General features: G+C 51.0%; 6 protein-coding genes across 6 annotated transcripts; 2 read left to right on the top strand and 4 right to left on the bottom strand.

Moving 5' to 3' along the window:
* Positions 1 to 99: 99 nt before the first annotated feature.
* On the top strand, positions 100 to 2,372 carry N7508_000080 (uncharacterized protein; the record flags this gene model as incomplete). Its single annotated transcript, XM_058458165.1, has 3 exons — positions 100 to 273; positions 324 to 512; positions 567 to 2,372. 3 exons carry the CDS (start codon positions 100 to 102, stop codon positions 2,370 to 2,372), a joined length of 2,169 nt encoding a protein of 722 aa, XP_058324387.1.
* Positions 2,373 to 2,874: 502 nt separating this feature from the next.
* On the bottom strand, positions 2,875 to 4,753 carry N7508_000081 (Lectin C-type domain protein; the record flags this gene model as incomplete). The annotated part of the gene is made up of 2 exons (XM_058458166.1): positions 2,875 to 4,644; positions 4,691 to 4,753. 2 exons carry the CDS (start codon positions 4,751 to 4,753, stop codon positions 2,875 to 2,877), a joined length of 1,833 nt encoding a protein of 610 aa, XP_058324388.1.
* Positions 4,754 to 4,931: 178 nt separating this feature from the next.
* On the top strand, positions 4,932 to 6,243 carry N7508_000082 (Sec62 family protein translocation protein; the record flags this gene model as incomplete). The annotated part of the gene is made up of 3 exons (XM_058458167.1): positions 4,932 to 5,373; positions 5,443 to 5,999; positions 6,061 to 6,243. The coding sequence occupies 3 exons, from the start codon at positions 4,932 to 4,934 to the stop codon at positions 6,241 to 6,243; spliced, it is 1,182 nt and encodes a 393-aa protein (XP_058324389.1).
* Positions 6,244 to 6,970: 727 nt separating this feature from the next.
* Positions 6,971 to 9,427, bottom strand: N7508_000083 (peptidase family M20/M25/M40 protein; the record flags this gene model as incomplete). Its single annotated transcript, XM_058458168.1, has 1 exon — positions 6,971 to 9,427. One exon carries the CDS (start codon positions 9,425 to 9,427, stop codon positions 6,971 to 6,973), a length of 2,457 nt encoding a protein of 818 aa, XP_058324390.1.
* Positions 9,428 to 9,832: 405 nt separating this feature from the next.
* Positions 9,833 to 10,413, bottom strand: N7508_000084 (4a-hydroxytetrahydrobiopterin dehydratase; the record flags this gene model as incomplete). Its single annotated transcript, XM_058458169.1, has 3 exons — positions 9,833 to 9,982; positions 10,032 to 10,094; positions 10,186 to 10,413. 3 exons carry the CDS (start codon positions 10,411 to 10,413, stop codon positions 9,833 to 9,835), a joined length of 441 nt encoding a protein of 146 aa, XP_058324391.1.
* A 1,208-nt stretch (positions 10,414 to 11,621) lies between these two features.
* N7508_000085 (uncharacterized protein) lies at positions 11,622 to 13,414 on the bottom strand (the record flags this gene model as incomplete). The annotated part of the gene is made up of 2 exons (XM_058458170.1): positions 11,622 to 11,962; positions 12,013 to 13,414. The coding sequence occupies 2 exons, from the start codon at positions 13,412 to 13,414 to the stop codon at positions 11,622 to 11,624; spliced, it is 1,743 nt and encodes a 580-aa protein (XP_058324392.1).
* Between the last annotated feature and the right edge of the window lie 1,069 nt (positions 13,415 to 14,483).

Raw genomic sequence — 14,483 nt, forward strand, 5'->3', positions numbered from 1 at the left:
CAGCTACTCTCACCTGTCACATCTCAGTCACATTCCAGCCTTCTCCTACATTCCTATTCTTTTGCGCGTGGATGCCACGAGTGTCTTTGAGTTGCTACCATGGGGAGATCGTCGCCTCCATTCCTTTACGATCGTCCTTCTGCGTATAGCTTCTATGGACCGACCGACAAGGCCTTCAACCCGAAGGCGGCAACCGAGGCAAGCTGGACGAGTCCAGCTCCAAAGCCCAAACCAACAGGGCCATTGGTAAATGTGAATCGCCACCCTGATACGGTATGTGCGGTGTAGATATCGAATGTGGATTCTGCTAATGGTGGATGCAGTGGGGTTCCTTTAATACGGTCAGTTCATGGACTCCGATGAGCCCCTACACTAAGGATCGCGTCAAGTGGGCACGCATAGCCCAGATCACATTACGTGTCCTTACTCTCTTGGGAGCTCTTGGGTCCCTGTTCTGTTCAATTGTTATCACGGGAGCTGCGTTGACTGTCATTTGGATCATTCGCGTGGGCGTAAGTATATTTATTCCCTTTGACAGGAAGCTCCTCTGCTGACCTGGATATTAGCCAATTGTCTCTATCCTTCACACCATATATGGTATCTGCCACCATGCCCGCTCTCCCATTACACGACCTTCCGGTTCTCAAGCCGCGTACGGGCTATTTTCTTCAACCCTTGACTTGGGACTCATCGCATTTTACGTGTTTACCGCTTTCATGGCATATGGCGAGTGGACATCTAACGCATACAACTGGGGAACTATGTTCAAAAACAGCGACATCACTGTCAAGTTGTCCGAAACTACCTTCATTCTGGCTCTTGCCAATGGCGGACTTCACCTGATCTCATTCTTCATATGTATCTTCTTCGCAATTACCTTCCGCAAGATCTCTCGTCTACCACCTGATATGAATCCACTTGAAGACAACTTGACAGCGCGTCCTCGCAAGAGCAAGCACGGGAAGAAGGATACGGATGAGAAGCATCTCAGTCAATCTACCCTCAACTCCTCTATGGAGGATCCACTCATTGGACATCCTCGTAGTATGCCATTTATGCACACTCGCGAACAATCCCTCGGTGGTCAAACCATTCATGAAGGAATGGATATGAATAACTACCGGCAATCACAGCCTTCGTTCTATCAACACCGCCTCTCTCATCTTGAATCCCCCACTGAGCCTCACATGAATCCATCCAGCCCAGAGATGCTATTTCACCAAACCGAAAGCCAGCCGTATGATATTACATCCCCGACACCCCCACCCGCTCCTGAGTATCGAAATGTTGCCTCTCATGCCCCAGAAATCATTGATGCTACTGCTCAAATGCGTCACTTGTCGTCCCGGACTGCTGATAGATCGGATACTGTCAGTCCTTTGTCTGATAACTGGGTAGCGTACTCTGAACGCACTCATTCTCCGCTGAGCGAAGCTCAAAATGAGAACGAAAATACTCTTCGCCAGTCCTCCTCTGTTTACAGCCGTCGCAGCAACACATCTACTGGTAGTGGGATTCGTGATTGGTTTGCGTATGGTTCCAAGCCTGCTCCCAGCGTTGGAAGTGCTATCCCAGAAGATGTTCGAGGGGAATATGCTTCCCTCACTATGCACGAATACTATGGTAACGACGACAACCAGCGCGAGTTGGACGTAGGCGACCAGCGCATGGATATCTTCCCCGACCCCGAAGAGCACAATGATGATATGGATGATGAGCGCAATGGCTCTATTCCGTTCAACCCCCTCATGCTCAACCCACCCACCCCACAGCCTATTTTGACTGAAAAGCCCGAGAACACTGATCCCGTGAGACGCATTATTTTGAGCGACAACCCTAACTTGTCATACAATGAAAAGGCACAGCCAGTCACCGTTTCGCCCAAAAGTCCCAGCTCCCCTCCACCCCCCAGATTTTATGGTGAACTGGATGTTCCTGGCAAGCCCGGCCTGGACACAACCCGCGAGCCCAGCTATGACATTGTGAGGAAACCAACCAAGCTTACAAAGAAGCGCACCAAGAAGATGTCAGCGTACGAGGCTCTCAAGAAAGATGAGAGTGATGGTGAAGATGGATACGCACCCAGAGCTCTCAACGCCGCTGAAGGTGACCGTCAAGGCCGTGTCATCAGCAACTCTGGCGCAGACACCGCCAGACCTAGCATTGCAGCTGGCGTGGGCGCCTCCCTGTCTTCATATGGAAGCTACATCGCCGGTCTGGGCGTTGGCCGCCGCCGCGACGTCAGCGGCAAAGTCGCGGAAGAAGGTCGCAGCGAACCCATTCTCGAGGAGGTTCCTCCCGTTCCCCAGCACCAGACACCCGGCGTATCGCCAGTTCGGGCAGCTGGATGGGCCCGCTTTGCCGGACTTTGAATATCATATCACTTGTATTTCGAGGAGTTTATGGTTTGTCTTTATGAATGGCATGTAGCGACTGCTTATTTGGGGACTCTGATATCCCACTTTCATTGGTTCGATTTTCATGGAAATATGTTTGGGTACTGTTGGGTGTATTAACGTTATGGTTTTTTCATTATTGTTATATGTAGCTTCGGATCATTCAGCAATCCAATTGAACAATTTCGCATAACAATATTTGACCTTGTAGGAAGCATTAAACCCAAGGAGTAAGAATTAGATTCCCAGTCGCTAGTTTCTCTTGAAACGAGTTTAGTAGATTTATGTACAAGAAAAGATCAGTATGCTAGAGGCGTATGCTGCGTAAAAGGCGGTCTTTCGGCGCCAGTGGGGTATCATTTGTTCAAGTAGCCTGACTGGTGACAGCCAGGAGATATAGGTAGAAGTATAGTACGTAGATCTAACCAGTCTCAGCAAAAGATAGTTTAGATATCAAAAGATGAAAGGACAAGGCACATCACGAGGGCACACCCTCGTATTCCCAACCTTCAATAACACGTTTTCCGCGTCGCGAATTCCGACGGTTGGCATTGCACTTGACAAAGAAAGTCAAAGCCGTAATAATGAGAATAATGATACCGGCAATCGCAGCAACAAGCACAGTTTTGCGCTCGATTTGCTGCGGATCGGAGGCATAGGGACAAGCAGCCTTAGGGCCACCGGAAACCCAACAGGAAGTAACATCAATAGAATTAAAGTCGAGAAAGACCTCGCGCAGAACAGCGTCCGTAGAAGCGAGATTGATATCCTTTTCTGGCAAAGAAAGAAGATGTTTATGAAGATATTTGTTTTCGAGACCTGTGCGAGGTACAGCGAAGCTCGTTCCTTCTGGACATGTATCTGACACATTGGAGAAATATGTAGATGTGTCCGATAGAACCCAGGAGAAGGGCGAGTTGCCAATGCGACAGGCACCGCGCCGCTGTTCAGTGCAATTTGTAGACCGCCATTGACCGTCAGATGTGAGATCCATGATGGCACAGCGGTCATACTTTGGATCACCCTCACCACCACCACCATAAGTGGCATCGCGAGGCTCACCTAAGGCCCAGGCCCAAGATGTCGAAAGGGAAAAATTGCGGTAGTGTTCAACATTGGCGTCGGCAGTTTCACCAAAAAGAGTGGTGTTTAGTATTGGCGAAATACCACAGGATGTGATATCGGAGAGGGCATTTGATATAGATGCCATTGTATCATGTATGGGTAGACCACCCGGAATAGGTATACCATGGGTCATTGCCCATGATGAATTGGCCTGAGACACAGCTGTAGCTTTCGGTTCATACAGGCAGCCTGATGTGAGGGTGCCGTTGGTTGTGACGGAAAGATTCGCTGCAGATGTCAAGTATCCAGGAGGAAAGATCGAATCTTGATCCAGAGACCAGTCGTAGTCCGCCAGCTGAGGATCCACCGAGCCGTATTCGATAAATACCCGGTCACGCTTCGCCAGCTGGATGTACTTTGATGACGGCCAGCCATCCGGAGTGCTTTGTTCGCCTGCTTCATTCTCATGAACAGTGAAGTACTCAGTAATTGGCATGTAGCTCTGGTCAACCTTATACCAAGACTCATTCAAGTTGCTTCGGTCCGCTGCCAGCTGGACCGGGCTGTAGATAAAGTTCCTAAGGGCAGTTCCAAGTATGCTGCCTACTCGCTCATTTTCTGATGGCAATTGATCTCCAGTGACGGCAGAAGCCGGATAATCTGGTGCCGAGTCACTTGCCGCGACATGAAGATTGAGAACGAGATACGTCGTATATACCGTCAACCGCGAATTGGTGTCTTGGAAGTAACCCGCAAGTATCTGAGCCAACATGTATGGGTCCAGATCATCGGTGCATCTATACGGTCCTAGCTCGTAGAGGGTATTCCCATGTGAATCGTCAAAGCCGGTGATGGTCGCGGGCTCCGCATCAGCTGTTGAAGTCGTAGCGGCTGTAGTGACAGTCGAAGATTGTGAGGTACTGCTCACAGTAGATGTCTCCGAAGACACTATCACGTCGGCCTCAGTTGGAACAGAGACCGGACATAAGGACCAATTCCTACGGTCCGGCGACCAGTACAGGTCGAGACCAAGACGCCGGTATCCAATTGCTAGCAGATTCGACACACATTGCGCCGCCTCAGTTTTATCATATATGCCATTTCCAAAGCAGGCAGCCGACAGCGACACCGCGGGGTTCGTCACGAAATTGAGTGGGATTTGACCGGCGACATCGCGTTCACTCTGGCTGAATTAACACTGGGTTTGTGTATTGCATAAAGTTACTCACTAGTAGAACAGCTACCCAAGTAGCGTTTACCAAGGCGGCCGACGAGTCATATGTAACTGACATGGGGGCTCATAGTGAGTTGACACTTGATACATGATGTGACGAGGAAGAGCTGCGGGTCACCTGAGTCAATCTGGCCACTTCTCTTTCTTTCTTTCACCAAACTTTCCCCAACACAACCACTTCTTTCACTGCTTCTATTCCTCTTATTACCCAGTTTTAATCGCCTGTTTTATTCACTATGGCCGCGCCCGGCCCCAGTCCCCAGCAGATGGCGGCCATGCAGCAGCAGTTCGCCGCCGAAGCCGCCAAACGAGGGATGACGCCCGAACAGTTCGCCCAGAAGCAGCGCGAACAGCTCACTGCCGACGCCGAGAAGCTCGGCCTGACCACTGAGCAATATGTCGCACAGTTGCGGATGCGAGCAATGCAGCAACATCAGGCGCAGCAGCAAGCGCAGGCCCAGCAAGCTCAGCAACAGGGTGGACAACCCGGACAACAACAGCAACAGGGCCAGACACAAGCTCCCCAGCAACACCAACACACGACACAACAACAGGTTCCCGTAAACCCGAACAACCCTCCCGACCCAAAGGCGATTGCAGTCGCCAACTGGCTGCGGTCGCAGAACCTCAAGCCGCGTACATGTATCATGGACGGCCAGCGGAAGGACATGTTCAAGGGTAAGCAGAAATCCGAACTTGCGTCAGTGTAAATAAGACCGATCCAACTAATTGTGTCTCTACATATAGTCAAGCGAGCAATCCGTGCCATTGAGTCTCCCGCATACGCCAAAGCTGCCGCAAAGAAAAACTCCCTCCTACCTCCCGTGACAGACCGCGCCTCAGCAGAGAATGTATTCAAGCTCCTTCCACTGTCCTTGCTAGCTCTGCGAGTAAGCAAGGTCGACCCGCATGCTGGCCACAACCACGCCAAACCTAAGAACCGCACCAAGGGCCTGTGGACCGTCAAGATCGAGCAGCACCAGGAAACCGACCCTATGATGCACTACGTCTGGCTGTACGACGGCCCGCAATGGAAGCAGAAGGCCATGGCCGCCGCCGTTGTTGCTGGTATCTTCGCTGTTGTCCTCTTCCCACTCTGGCCCATCATGCTGCGCCAGGGTGTGTGGTACTTGAGTGTTGGCATGATGGGACTGCTCGGTCTCTTCTTCGCCATGTCAATCTTCCGTCTGATTCTGTTCTGCATTACCGTGTTCGCTGCTCCCCCCGGTCTCTGGCTATTCCCCAACCTTTTCGAGGATGTTGGATTCTTTGATAGCTTCAAGCCTCTATGGGGCTGGCAAGAGGTAAGCTCAGTTTTTCTCTCCAATAATGATCAGTAGAGCTAACCATTCATCTCATCTACAGACGAAGGAGAGCAAAAAAGCAGCCAAAAAGTCCAAGAAGACGGCCGCTCCCGCAGTCACCGAAGCCGCAGCACCCTCAGCAACGACTACCTCCGCAACCACCACCTCTGCCGAGCCAACCTCAACTCCCACTTCCGCAGTGAGACGAGATCTGAGTGCGCGGGTGGAGGAAGAGGCGGAGTAGTGTCTCTACCCCGAACAATGTTTAAGCTGTTGGATCGCATATGATCAAGGAAGCGGGTTTCAAAACTACTTTTCGCGAATATTCTATTTCACAGGATTCTCATGGCGTAGAAGGCATCCACGAATTGATTTCATTGCGCCTGATTTCATAATGGCTCCCACGTAGATCCAGCATGACCACGTGCGTCTATCGAGATTAAGCTTTACTATAAAATAGACCTTGTATGCTTTTTCTAGTACATCTTCATATGAAAAGCAGTACAAGATAGGTAGATATTAAAGCAGCGATAGTATTATAACAGGTCCTTACGTTCTATAAGTAATGCTAATCCCAATCACATTCCAAGATATAAAAAAAACAGGGTATATACAAATTTAAGGTCTTTGCCAATGGAAAAACATGCGAAGCGAAGAGAGAAGAGGAGTAATATGAACACAAAGGGGGTATCGTCTTGTGTAGTAGAGAAATTAAAATGGATGCGAAGGAAATAAACATGCAAGACTGTGTAGGATCCAATGCCGAGCGTCGCAAAATGCCAGATAAAACGGTAATAATAATAACAGCTGCGAAGTGAATATGAGAGAAGGAAACGAGGATATAGGGAGTGGTATCTCAGTGGTTTCATGAGAGATGACAGCGTAAGAGAAGGGACGTCGAAGTAAATGGACGTCGGGGGTATTTAGAGAGCGAAACGTCGTTTACGATATGTTATTATGAAAGGCATTCTTTATACTGGTGGTCCTTTAACCAGTTTCGAGTGCCGAACTTTCGCATGTGGTTTTGTTTGAGCTGTTGGGGCCCCAGGCTTGTTACCGCTTACTCGACAATCTTCAACATGGTCTCGCACTGGCTGGGATCCGTAGAACCGTTCCATCGGAGAAGTCGGAGACAAGGGCGATAACATCTGTGGCGATGAAACTGCAGCAGGAGCAGGAGCGGGGGTCGCTGCGGCAGTGCCAGCGGGATTCATAAGGGAAGGAAGCTTGGGAAGGGGACAATTGGGAGGCGGTGCAGCGGGTCCAATTGACAAGCCCAGGCCTGGCATGCTCTTGCGGCGGGATATGCTAAAGGGATGGTTATCGGGATACACAGTCGAGACTCTGTTGCGTGGCGCTGGATCAGCCGGGGGAGCAGCAGCAGGAGCAGTGGGAACGTGTGGCTCGCTACTAGCCTGAGGACTCATTCCCGGACGGCCGACTATGCTCGAAGGGCGAGAGGAAGCAGTCGGATCGGGCAGTGGTCCCGTCGGAGGTGGTGCTCGAGGCATGCGGGAAAAGATGGAGCTATTTTGGGTAGACCGCACCGTCCTTGCCAATGCATCTTCCGAGTTAGACACACGCAGAATACGCCTAGGTTCGGACGAATCCGTGTGACGCGAACTGGCAACGCTGAATGTTGGAGACTGTGGCGGAGAAGAGAATGTAGACATATTGGGATCGGCCTGATCAGCTCGGCGAGAGAACGCATTGCCTGACAGAGGCGGGGAAGCCTGGGAGGTTGACACTGGTCCACCTCTGGGTACGAATTTCTTGCTAAACGAGGGAACGCTGAAATTTGGCGCCGGGGGTGATGCACACCGGATCAGATTCTCAGGCACAGGCGGCGAAGGGGCTTGCCGGTCCTCCATCACGTCTTTTATGGGCAGAGGCGGCAGCGGAGACGTATACACAGACAGTCGAACTCCATGACTCGAAGACGGCGGACTGCGCGTAAGATGGCGCTCGGCCTCTTCAGGCAGAGGCTCATCAGATATGAAACCACCGTTTACCGGCGAGGTGGGAACGTTTGAAGTAAATGACGAGGAACGCAGATCAGAAACAGAGGAGATTCCGGATCCGTTCGCGGGATTTGTAGCTTCAGTTCGACTTGTCGATACAGATCCAGATCGAGACTCAATGATGGATCGGCGATTGACTGATACGTATGAACTACGGCGGGATTGCCAGGTCGTGCCACCGACAGATTGTCCATCATCCTCCTCAGTTGGAGATTGAAGCGTTTGTGGCTGAAGGAACAGACTGGAGATACGATGGGGGTCCTTCTTCACCATCTGTCTGATGCTCGACTTAGATCGCAATTGAGGTATCTCATCCTCAGAGTGCTTCTCCTGCGTGAGCTTCGGTCCTCCCCGTTTCTCAATCTCTTCCCTCACAGCTGTCAACCAACCGATCATTGCATCCGGGTTATCGAAGATGAGGAGGAAGCTGCCTGCAAAGCGTCGGGTATTAGATCGTGGGAAGCCAAATCGCGAGAAACGAGGCTTAGGAGGCTCAGGCACGATGGAATTTGGGTCCAACGAAGGGTTATGAGACACTTGAAGAACCCAATGTTTGCCCGGAATGGCATCACTGGCAAATGCGACAGAACTGGGACCCAACAGCAACATTTTCTCCGGGAGGCGATCGTGCTTTCCATCCCCTGCATACTGCAGGATGTACCCTGCAGTAGCCAGTACATAAATCTTCTGCATCCATTCCACCTTGTTGATGGTACCAGAAAGTGTCCTCAGGTGCTTTCTCTCTTTTTGTTCGCGCTTCTTACGAGCAGCATTGGCAGCCTCATCTTGTTCCAGCGCATTGACAGTGCCTCCATCGGTCGAGTTTTTCGCCTGCATCGCGTGCAAGCGCAAGATCGAGTCGGCGGAAAGCGCAGGCGCGGAGAGGGTGTCATGCTTGGTCGATTGGGGGTATGCTTGGAATAACGGGGGCGGTTTCCAGCCATATTGGTCCTGCTTGGATAAGTTTCCCTCCTGCGGTCTTGGACGGGCGGTCTTCAATGTCGCGCGAGGACGTTGGGCGGTCTTCGGAGAAGTAATCGTAGGGGCCGATTCAATCGTACGGGGACTCATCAGTGAGGGCGACATTGGCACCTCACTAAAGATGGCCGTCTGGGGTTCGGGTAGGGACTCGTCAACTTCCTCCAGCTTCGGCTCGGGAACGCGCGAAGATTTATCGCGACCAAAAAGATTGCGCAAACTTGTTTTGGAAGATTGCCTTTTTACCGTAACCGGACTTTGAAGCGGGACTGGGCCTTCTGAGCCATTGGTACTGGGGTAATCCGTCGGCCGCGGACGTTGCAGTCGTGACTGGGATTTCGAAGAAGCCGTTGGTCGGCTAAAATTGGTCTGCAGCGGAGCGAGCCGATGCCCTCTGCGCTCGCCAAAGGACTGAGCATCCGGATTCATGGCGTGCACCAGGAAGTTGGAAGTTCACTGAATTCTAGCATGGGAAAAGGAGCGAGGTTTAAGGCAATGATCATCGGAATGACGGAACGTGGGAAATCCTGCAGGACCGTTGTCCAAACGTCATGGCCTTGAAACTGACACAAATGAAGGACAACCCTTTCGGGAAAAACAAGTTGGAGGAGTTGAGGATTTGAAGATTTCAAGGGGAAATTCACAACCTGGCTAGCCCGGTGGGGGGGACTAATGTCGGGGTGATGGGTGATAGTACAGACAGGAATAGCTCAAAACATCGCCCCTTAAATATCCCACAAAACTGTAGATCATACACAAAGAAACATACGTAAAGATGTATCTCCACTGCCTCAAATTCGAGACTCGAAGGCCCTTCGAAATGGACAGGTCACTTCACTTTCCCTTCGCACAGTTTAATCCCTGACTGGGATCAACAGCCATCAGACCAGCGCCCTGCTCACAGTGCCGAGCCAAAGCCACATCCTTGGACGTAAAGCCCTGCGGGCGATGAGTGGTCCAGTGGACATCGACCGACCCGATCCGCTGCAGCGCGTCAGCCTTAATTTCCTTTCTATAGATGAACTTCACGTACCACAGTCATGGTGGGATGATGCTTCTTTGACGCACTCTCTGCAGCAATGAAGTTGACGAATGACTATCCTGTCAGCAGCATATCCTCGTCCACTGGGGCACACCTGCAACAACAGACAGGGCGCAAAAATAAGCAGGGAAAAAGCAAAACTCACCACTGCCTTGAAATAGGTCTTAAAGTGAAAGGTTTTCGTAATTCCCATCCCTTCTCCATCGAGGGCCCAACCCTGCTTCAGCAGAGCCTCGGCATCGCGACTTAGCTGCTGTGTGTCCTCGCCCTCGGCGAACTGAAGGGTGCTGCTCATCCGTGGGACGGGCTGCAGATGCAGACGTGGAGTGACCGACCGCAGTGGCCTGATAACTGATGGCCTACAGAGACGCATTGTTGACTGTAGATTCATGTTTAGTTGTGCTGAGGACTGAGTTGCATTCTGGAGGAACTGCGTACCTGAGGACGCACGGACCACCTTATCAGTGACATTGGCATCTATACCGTGTTGTATGGACTATTTCATATTGGACTGCTTTCTATATGCAGGATGTCTCTGACTGCTCTTTGTATGCTGAGTACCCACCCGTCAACGGTATACACCATTACGAGGCATCGAGCATCCTCACTTTCCAAGCACTAAATCTCCAGATCACCGATGGATATAACCAAACGAACCACATACTCCTATATTGGATAATTCAGCCATCCACCCCCTCTCTATATAGACGCAATCTACCACTCCAATAAAGAACAATCAACCCTTAATATCTACCCAACTCACAGGATTACATCCAAGACCAAAAGCCAAAGCCAAGCCACCCAAGTCCTGATGTGACCTGACCAAAGCCATGGCCTATGGTACTATAACATACATGACAAATCGAGAAAAGGAAGGGTGATATCGATCATGACAGTATCATCAAGTCAATTCTTCCGTCGAATCATTTACATCGGCTTCAATGACCATAGTTCATATCTCTGTATAGCAGTGCGGGATGGTGACCGGATGCGGATATCGAGAAACATAGACCTGGGGATCGATGCTACGCTATACCATCCCTTAGCCCCGGTATCATGTATCACTTCATACGAAGCCGGATCTGCGAGCCGGATCGTCGTGGGGATTCGACTGCCGGGTCCCCAGGTCGGTCTCCGCATTGTAGATCTTTTTGTAGGATATTACCGGGGGGGGGGGGGGGGATACCTTCATCTTTACTATATTGATATCTACATGATCTTGGGAAGAAAGTAAAAGAATGATTAATGTAAGTAATAATATTGATATAATTCATGACCGGTATCGCTGTCGTGAGAACCATAGTATACAACCCCCAGATCGTAAATCTCTTTCGAATCAAAGCAAACAATTAGTTTTAGCCCACGCCCGTGCTTCTATCGACAATCAGAGGTGATCTAGAGAGACCAGAAGTATTTCCACCGAGCGTCGGGAGAAAGAATTAAAGCCATTCACGCACAGCGTCAGGATCCATACCGCCAAAAACATGCACAAAGAGGAAAAGAGAAGTGGCATTTAGATCCCAGGTCAGTGACTTTGATACTATCGACCTGTGCAGGGTTCCATAGCGAAATCAAACAATTTTAAGCATTGGCGACGCTGTTACGGCGCGAGTTGGCCCGGGAATTGGCCTGCGAGTTCACTCGCGAGTTTCCACGGCTGCCCAGTGTCGGACGAATGCGGAGGTCTTGCTGAGAGCGAGCATATGAACTTGCGCGCGATTCCTCAGGAACCTTGGATCCTCGTCGGCTGGCAACCTGGGCGTGCACCTGGATGCGGGCATCCTCGAGCTGCTGGGCGAATGGAGAGCGCTTGCGGAGAGCCGGGCCCTTCCAGTAGATGATGTAGACTGCAACGACGAGTGGCACCGAGATACAGAACAGGATAGTTGAGGCATATTCGAGATGATATTTGCCACCAATGTCTGTCACATTCAATTAGTACAATATCGAAAGATCAATGCTTAAAACTTACTTTCAAAGAATGGTGTAGCCGGAATGGTAAGAACACCAGCAAGGAAGTCTCGAGACCATCCATTGCCACCAGTGGCAGACGCAGAGTACGGACCGTAGGCGCAAATCATGTAGTCGATAGTAGCCATGTAGATGGCATAGTTGGCAATACCAATGATCGCGGCAAAGATCATAGATCCAATCCAGTGGCATTGTGGCAAACTGGTCCAGGCAAAGCCAATCAGACCAATCGGGAGGCAGGGGGCGGTATACAACAACCACCACAGACGAGATTCATACTGAGCCCGCTCACTCTCAGGGTTGTCGCGACGTTCCTTGATGTTTCGCTTGATCACGGGAATGAAAGAGAACCAAGCGATGAAGTAGCCGATCACAATGGGAATGAACGCCAGACCCTTCTCCCAGGTGTTGAAGCCATACTGGCTGTACACGAGCGAGAGCGACTGAATGAACATGAAAATCAGAGCATCACTGAAACCACTCAGAAGAGAGAGAACCAGCACAATCGGCTCGGTCAGGAACATCTTGAATGGGCGAATCCATGTCATCATGAGTTCGCGAGGAGGGAAACGCTGGCGGAAGGACATGCCCTCGGTGGGACCGTAGATGTTAGGGTTCTCGCCGGACTTGCGCATCTTCTTGGCGATGCGGTCCATCATCACGGAGGTACGGGTTTCTGGGACCAAGACGAGGTGGGCGATTTGAACGAAACCGCCGAAGATCAACTGAATCCAGATGTTCCACCGCCAAGGCAAGAAAGCCTCGACAAAGCCTCCGACGACTGGACCCAAAACTGATCCGCCGACTGACGAGAAAACGACTGCGGCGACAGCATACTGTTGTGAATCCGGTTCCCACAAGTCTGCGATCATACCTAGAGTGACGGAACCACCAGCGGAAGAGAGACCACCCAGGGCACGACCGACCATGATGGAGGCGAAGTTGGGGGCGAGCGCCACAGGGAGCTGCCAGATGTTGACGAGAAGAAGCGAAGCCTGTAAGATTGGCTTGCGACCCAATTCCTCACTCCAGGGAGCCCAGAGCTCACAACCGAAAGCGTATAGAACCAAGAAGATCATGGCACCGCATCGTGCGGCCTGCATCGATACGCCAAATTCCTCCGAGATTCCGGAGAGGGCGTTGGAGTAGAGTGAAGTGTTGAAGTTCATGGAGACTTGCACCAAGAAAATGACGGTGATGATGGTCCACTTCTTAGTTTCGCTGAAGGAGTATCCCAGTTTGTCGTAGCACATATCCTCGGTGAGCTCAACCTGCTCCGACGGGGACGCCAGTTCCAACTGGTCATCTTCATCCTCTAACTTTTCAGTAGCGGCATTGACCACAGCCTGAGCATGTGCGGCCTCAGCGGCCTGGACCGTGTCCCTAGGCTTATCGAAAGCCATGATGGACAAAGAAGTATGGGGTAATAAGGTGTCACCAAGAAAACCTGGGGAAGACAAGGATGAGAAGAGAAGAAGAGAAAGAAGAAAAACAAGAGGGAAAGTAGGATGATTAAATACGGAAACAGCAAAGAGTCAAAAAGGAAGGTGCAGTGTACTTGTATGGTATTGGTATTGTACGGGATGCCGATTTGTTCCCCGTGTTTTCTCTCCAGATATTCTTCTCTTTCTTTCTTTTACATCCATCAGATACATCAGATACTTCTCAGATACATCTATTCTAGTTATTCTCATCCGTCTACACAGCTGATAGTTGCTTGCTCTTTCTGTTTTACCTGACTGAAATCACCGCATTGAGCCCACGGGGAAAGCCCGCAATGGGGTAGACCCACCCTGGAGAACTGATGACTGCAGCATTTCCCCGGAGACAACCCGAGGCCGATACTTGCCCAGGAATGTCCGAATCGGGTAGTCTGTTCAGGGCTCCCAATGCAACCTAGAGTCGACTCTTACCCATATGGTGCCCCACGATGCAAGGAGTATACAGCTATTGCCCCGTGTTTTTGATACAGAGGGGCCAAAGGACCTACTGGATCTACCTCTGACAGTACAAAACTCTGCCAAGTCCCTATTCGCTGGATACCTGCTTCGGCCTGTCCGTTGTGACGTCAAAGGCCGCCAAAGCGCCAGTTCGTGGATCAAACAGAATCCAGGCGCACGGCTACAGCGCCCCAAAGTCGCCATGGCGCCATTACGGGCGTGGCGTTCTGGCGTTCTGGCGATCGCCGTCTGGGCAGGGGCCACAAGTCTTGTTTTGATCTCGGACTGCGGTTACCTTCCCAGACAACATGATTCCGGCCCGATATTTGCCAAATTATCCCGTGGTCTCCCGACCTTCCTTTCCAGAATTGCGCATGGAAGGTTGACTGTCAACCACGAGAAAATCGTCGATCGCAATCCCTTGCTTTGCAGGGCCTCCCATACTTACGTGGACGAAGTTTCTTTCTTGTAATTCCTCCTTCCCTGATTCATTTCTTCCCTGGCCGACTGGAGCAAGAGACCACACTGAAGG

This window comes from Penicillium antarcticum (assembly GCF_028974205.1).
Source record: "Penicillium antarcticum strain IBT 31339 chromosome Unknown utg000001l_segment0_segment0, whole genome shotgun sequence".
NCBI classification, from domain to species: domain Eukaryota; kingdom Fungi; phylum Ascomycota; class Eurotiomycetes; order Eurotiales; family Aspergillaceae; genus Penicillium; species Penicillium antarcticum.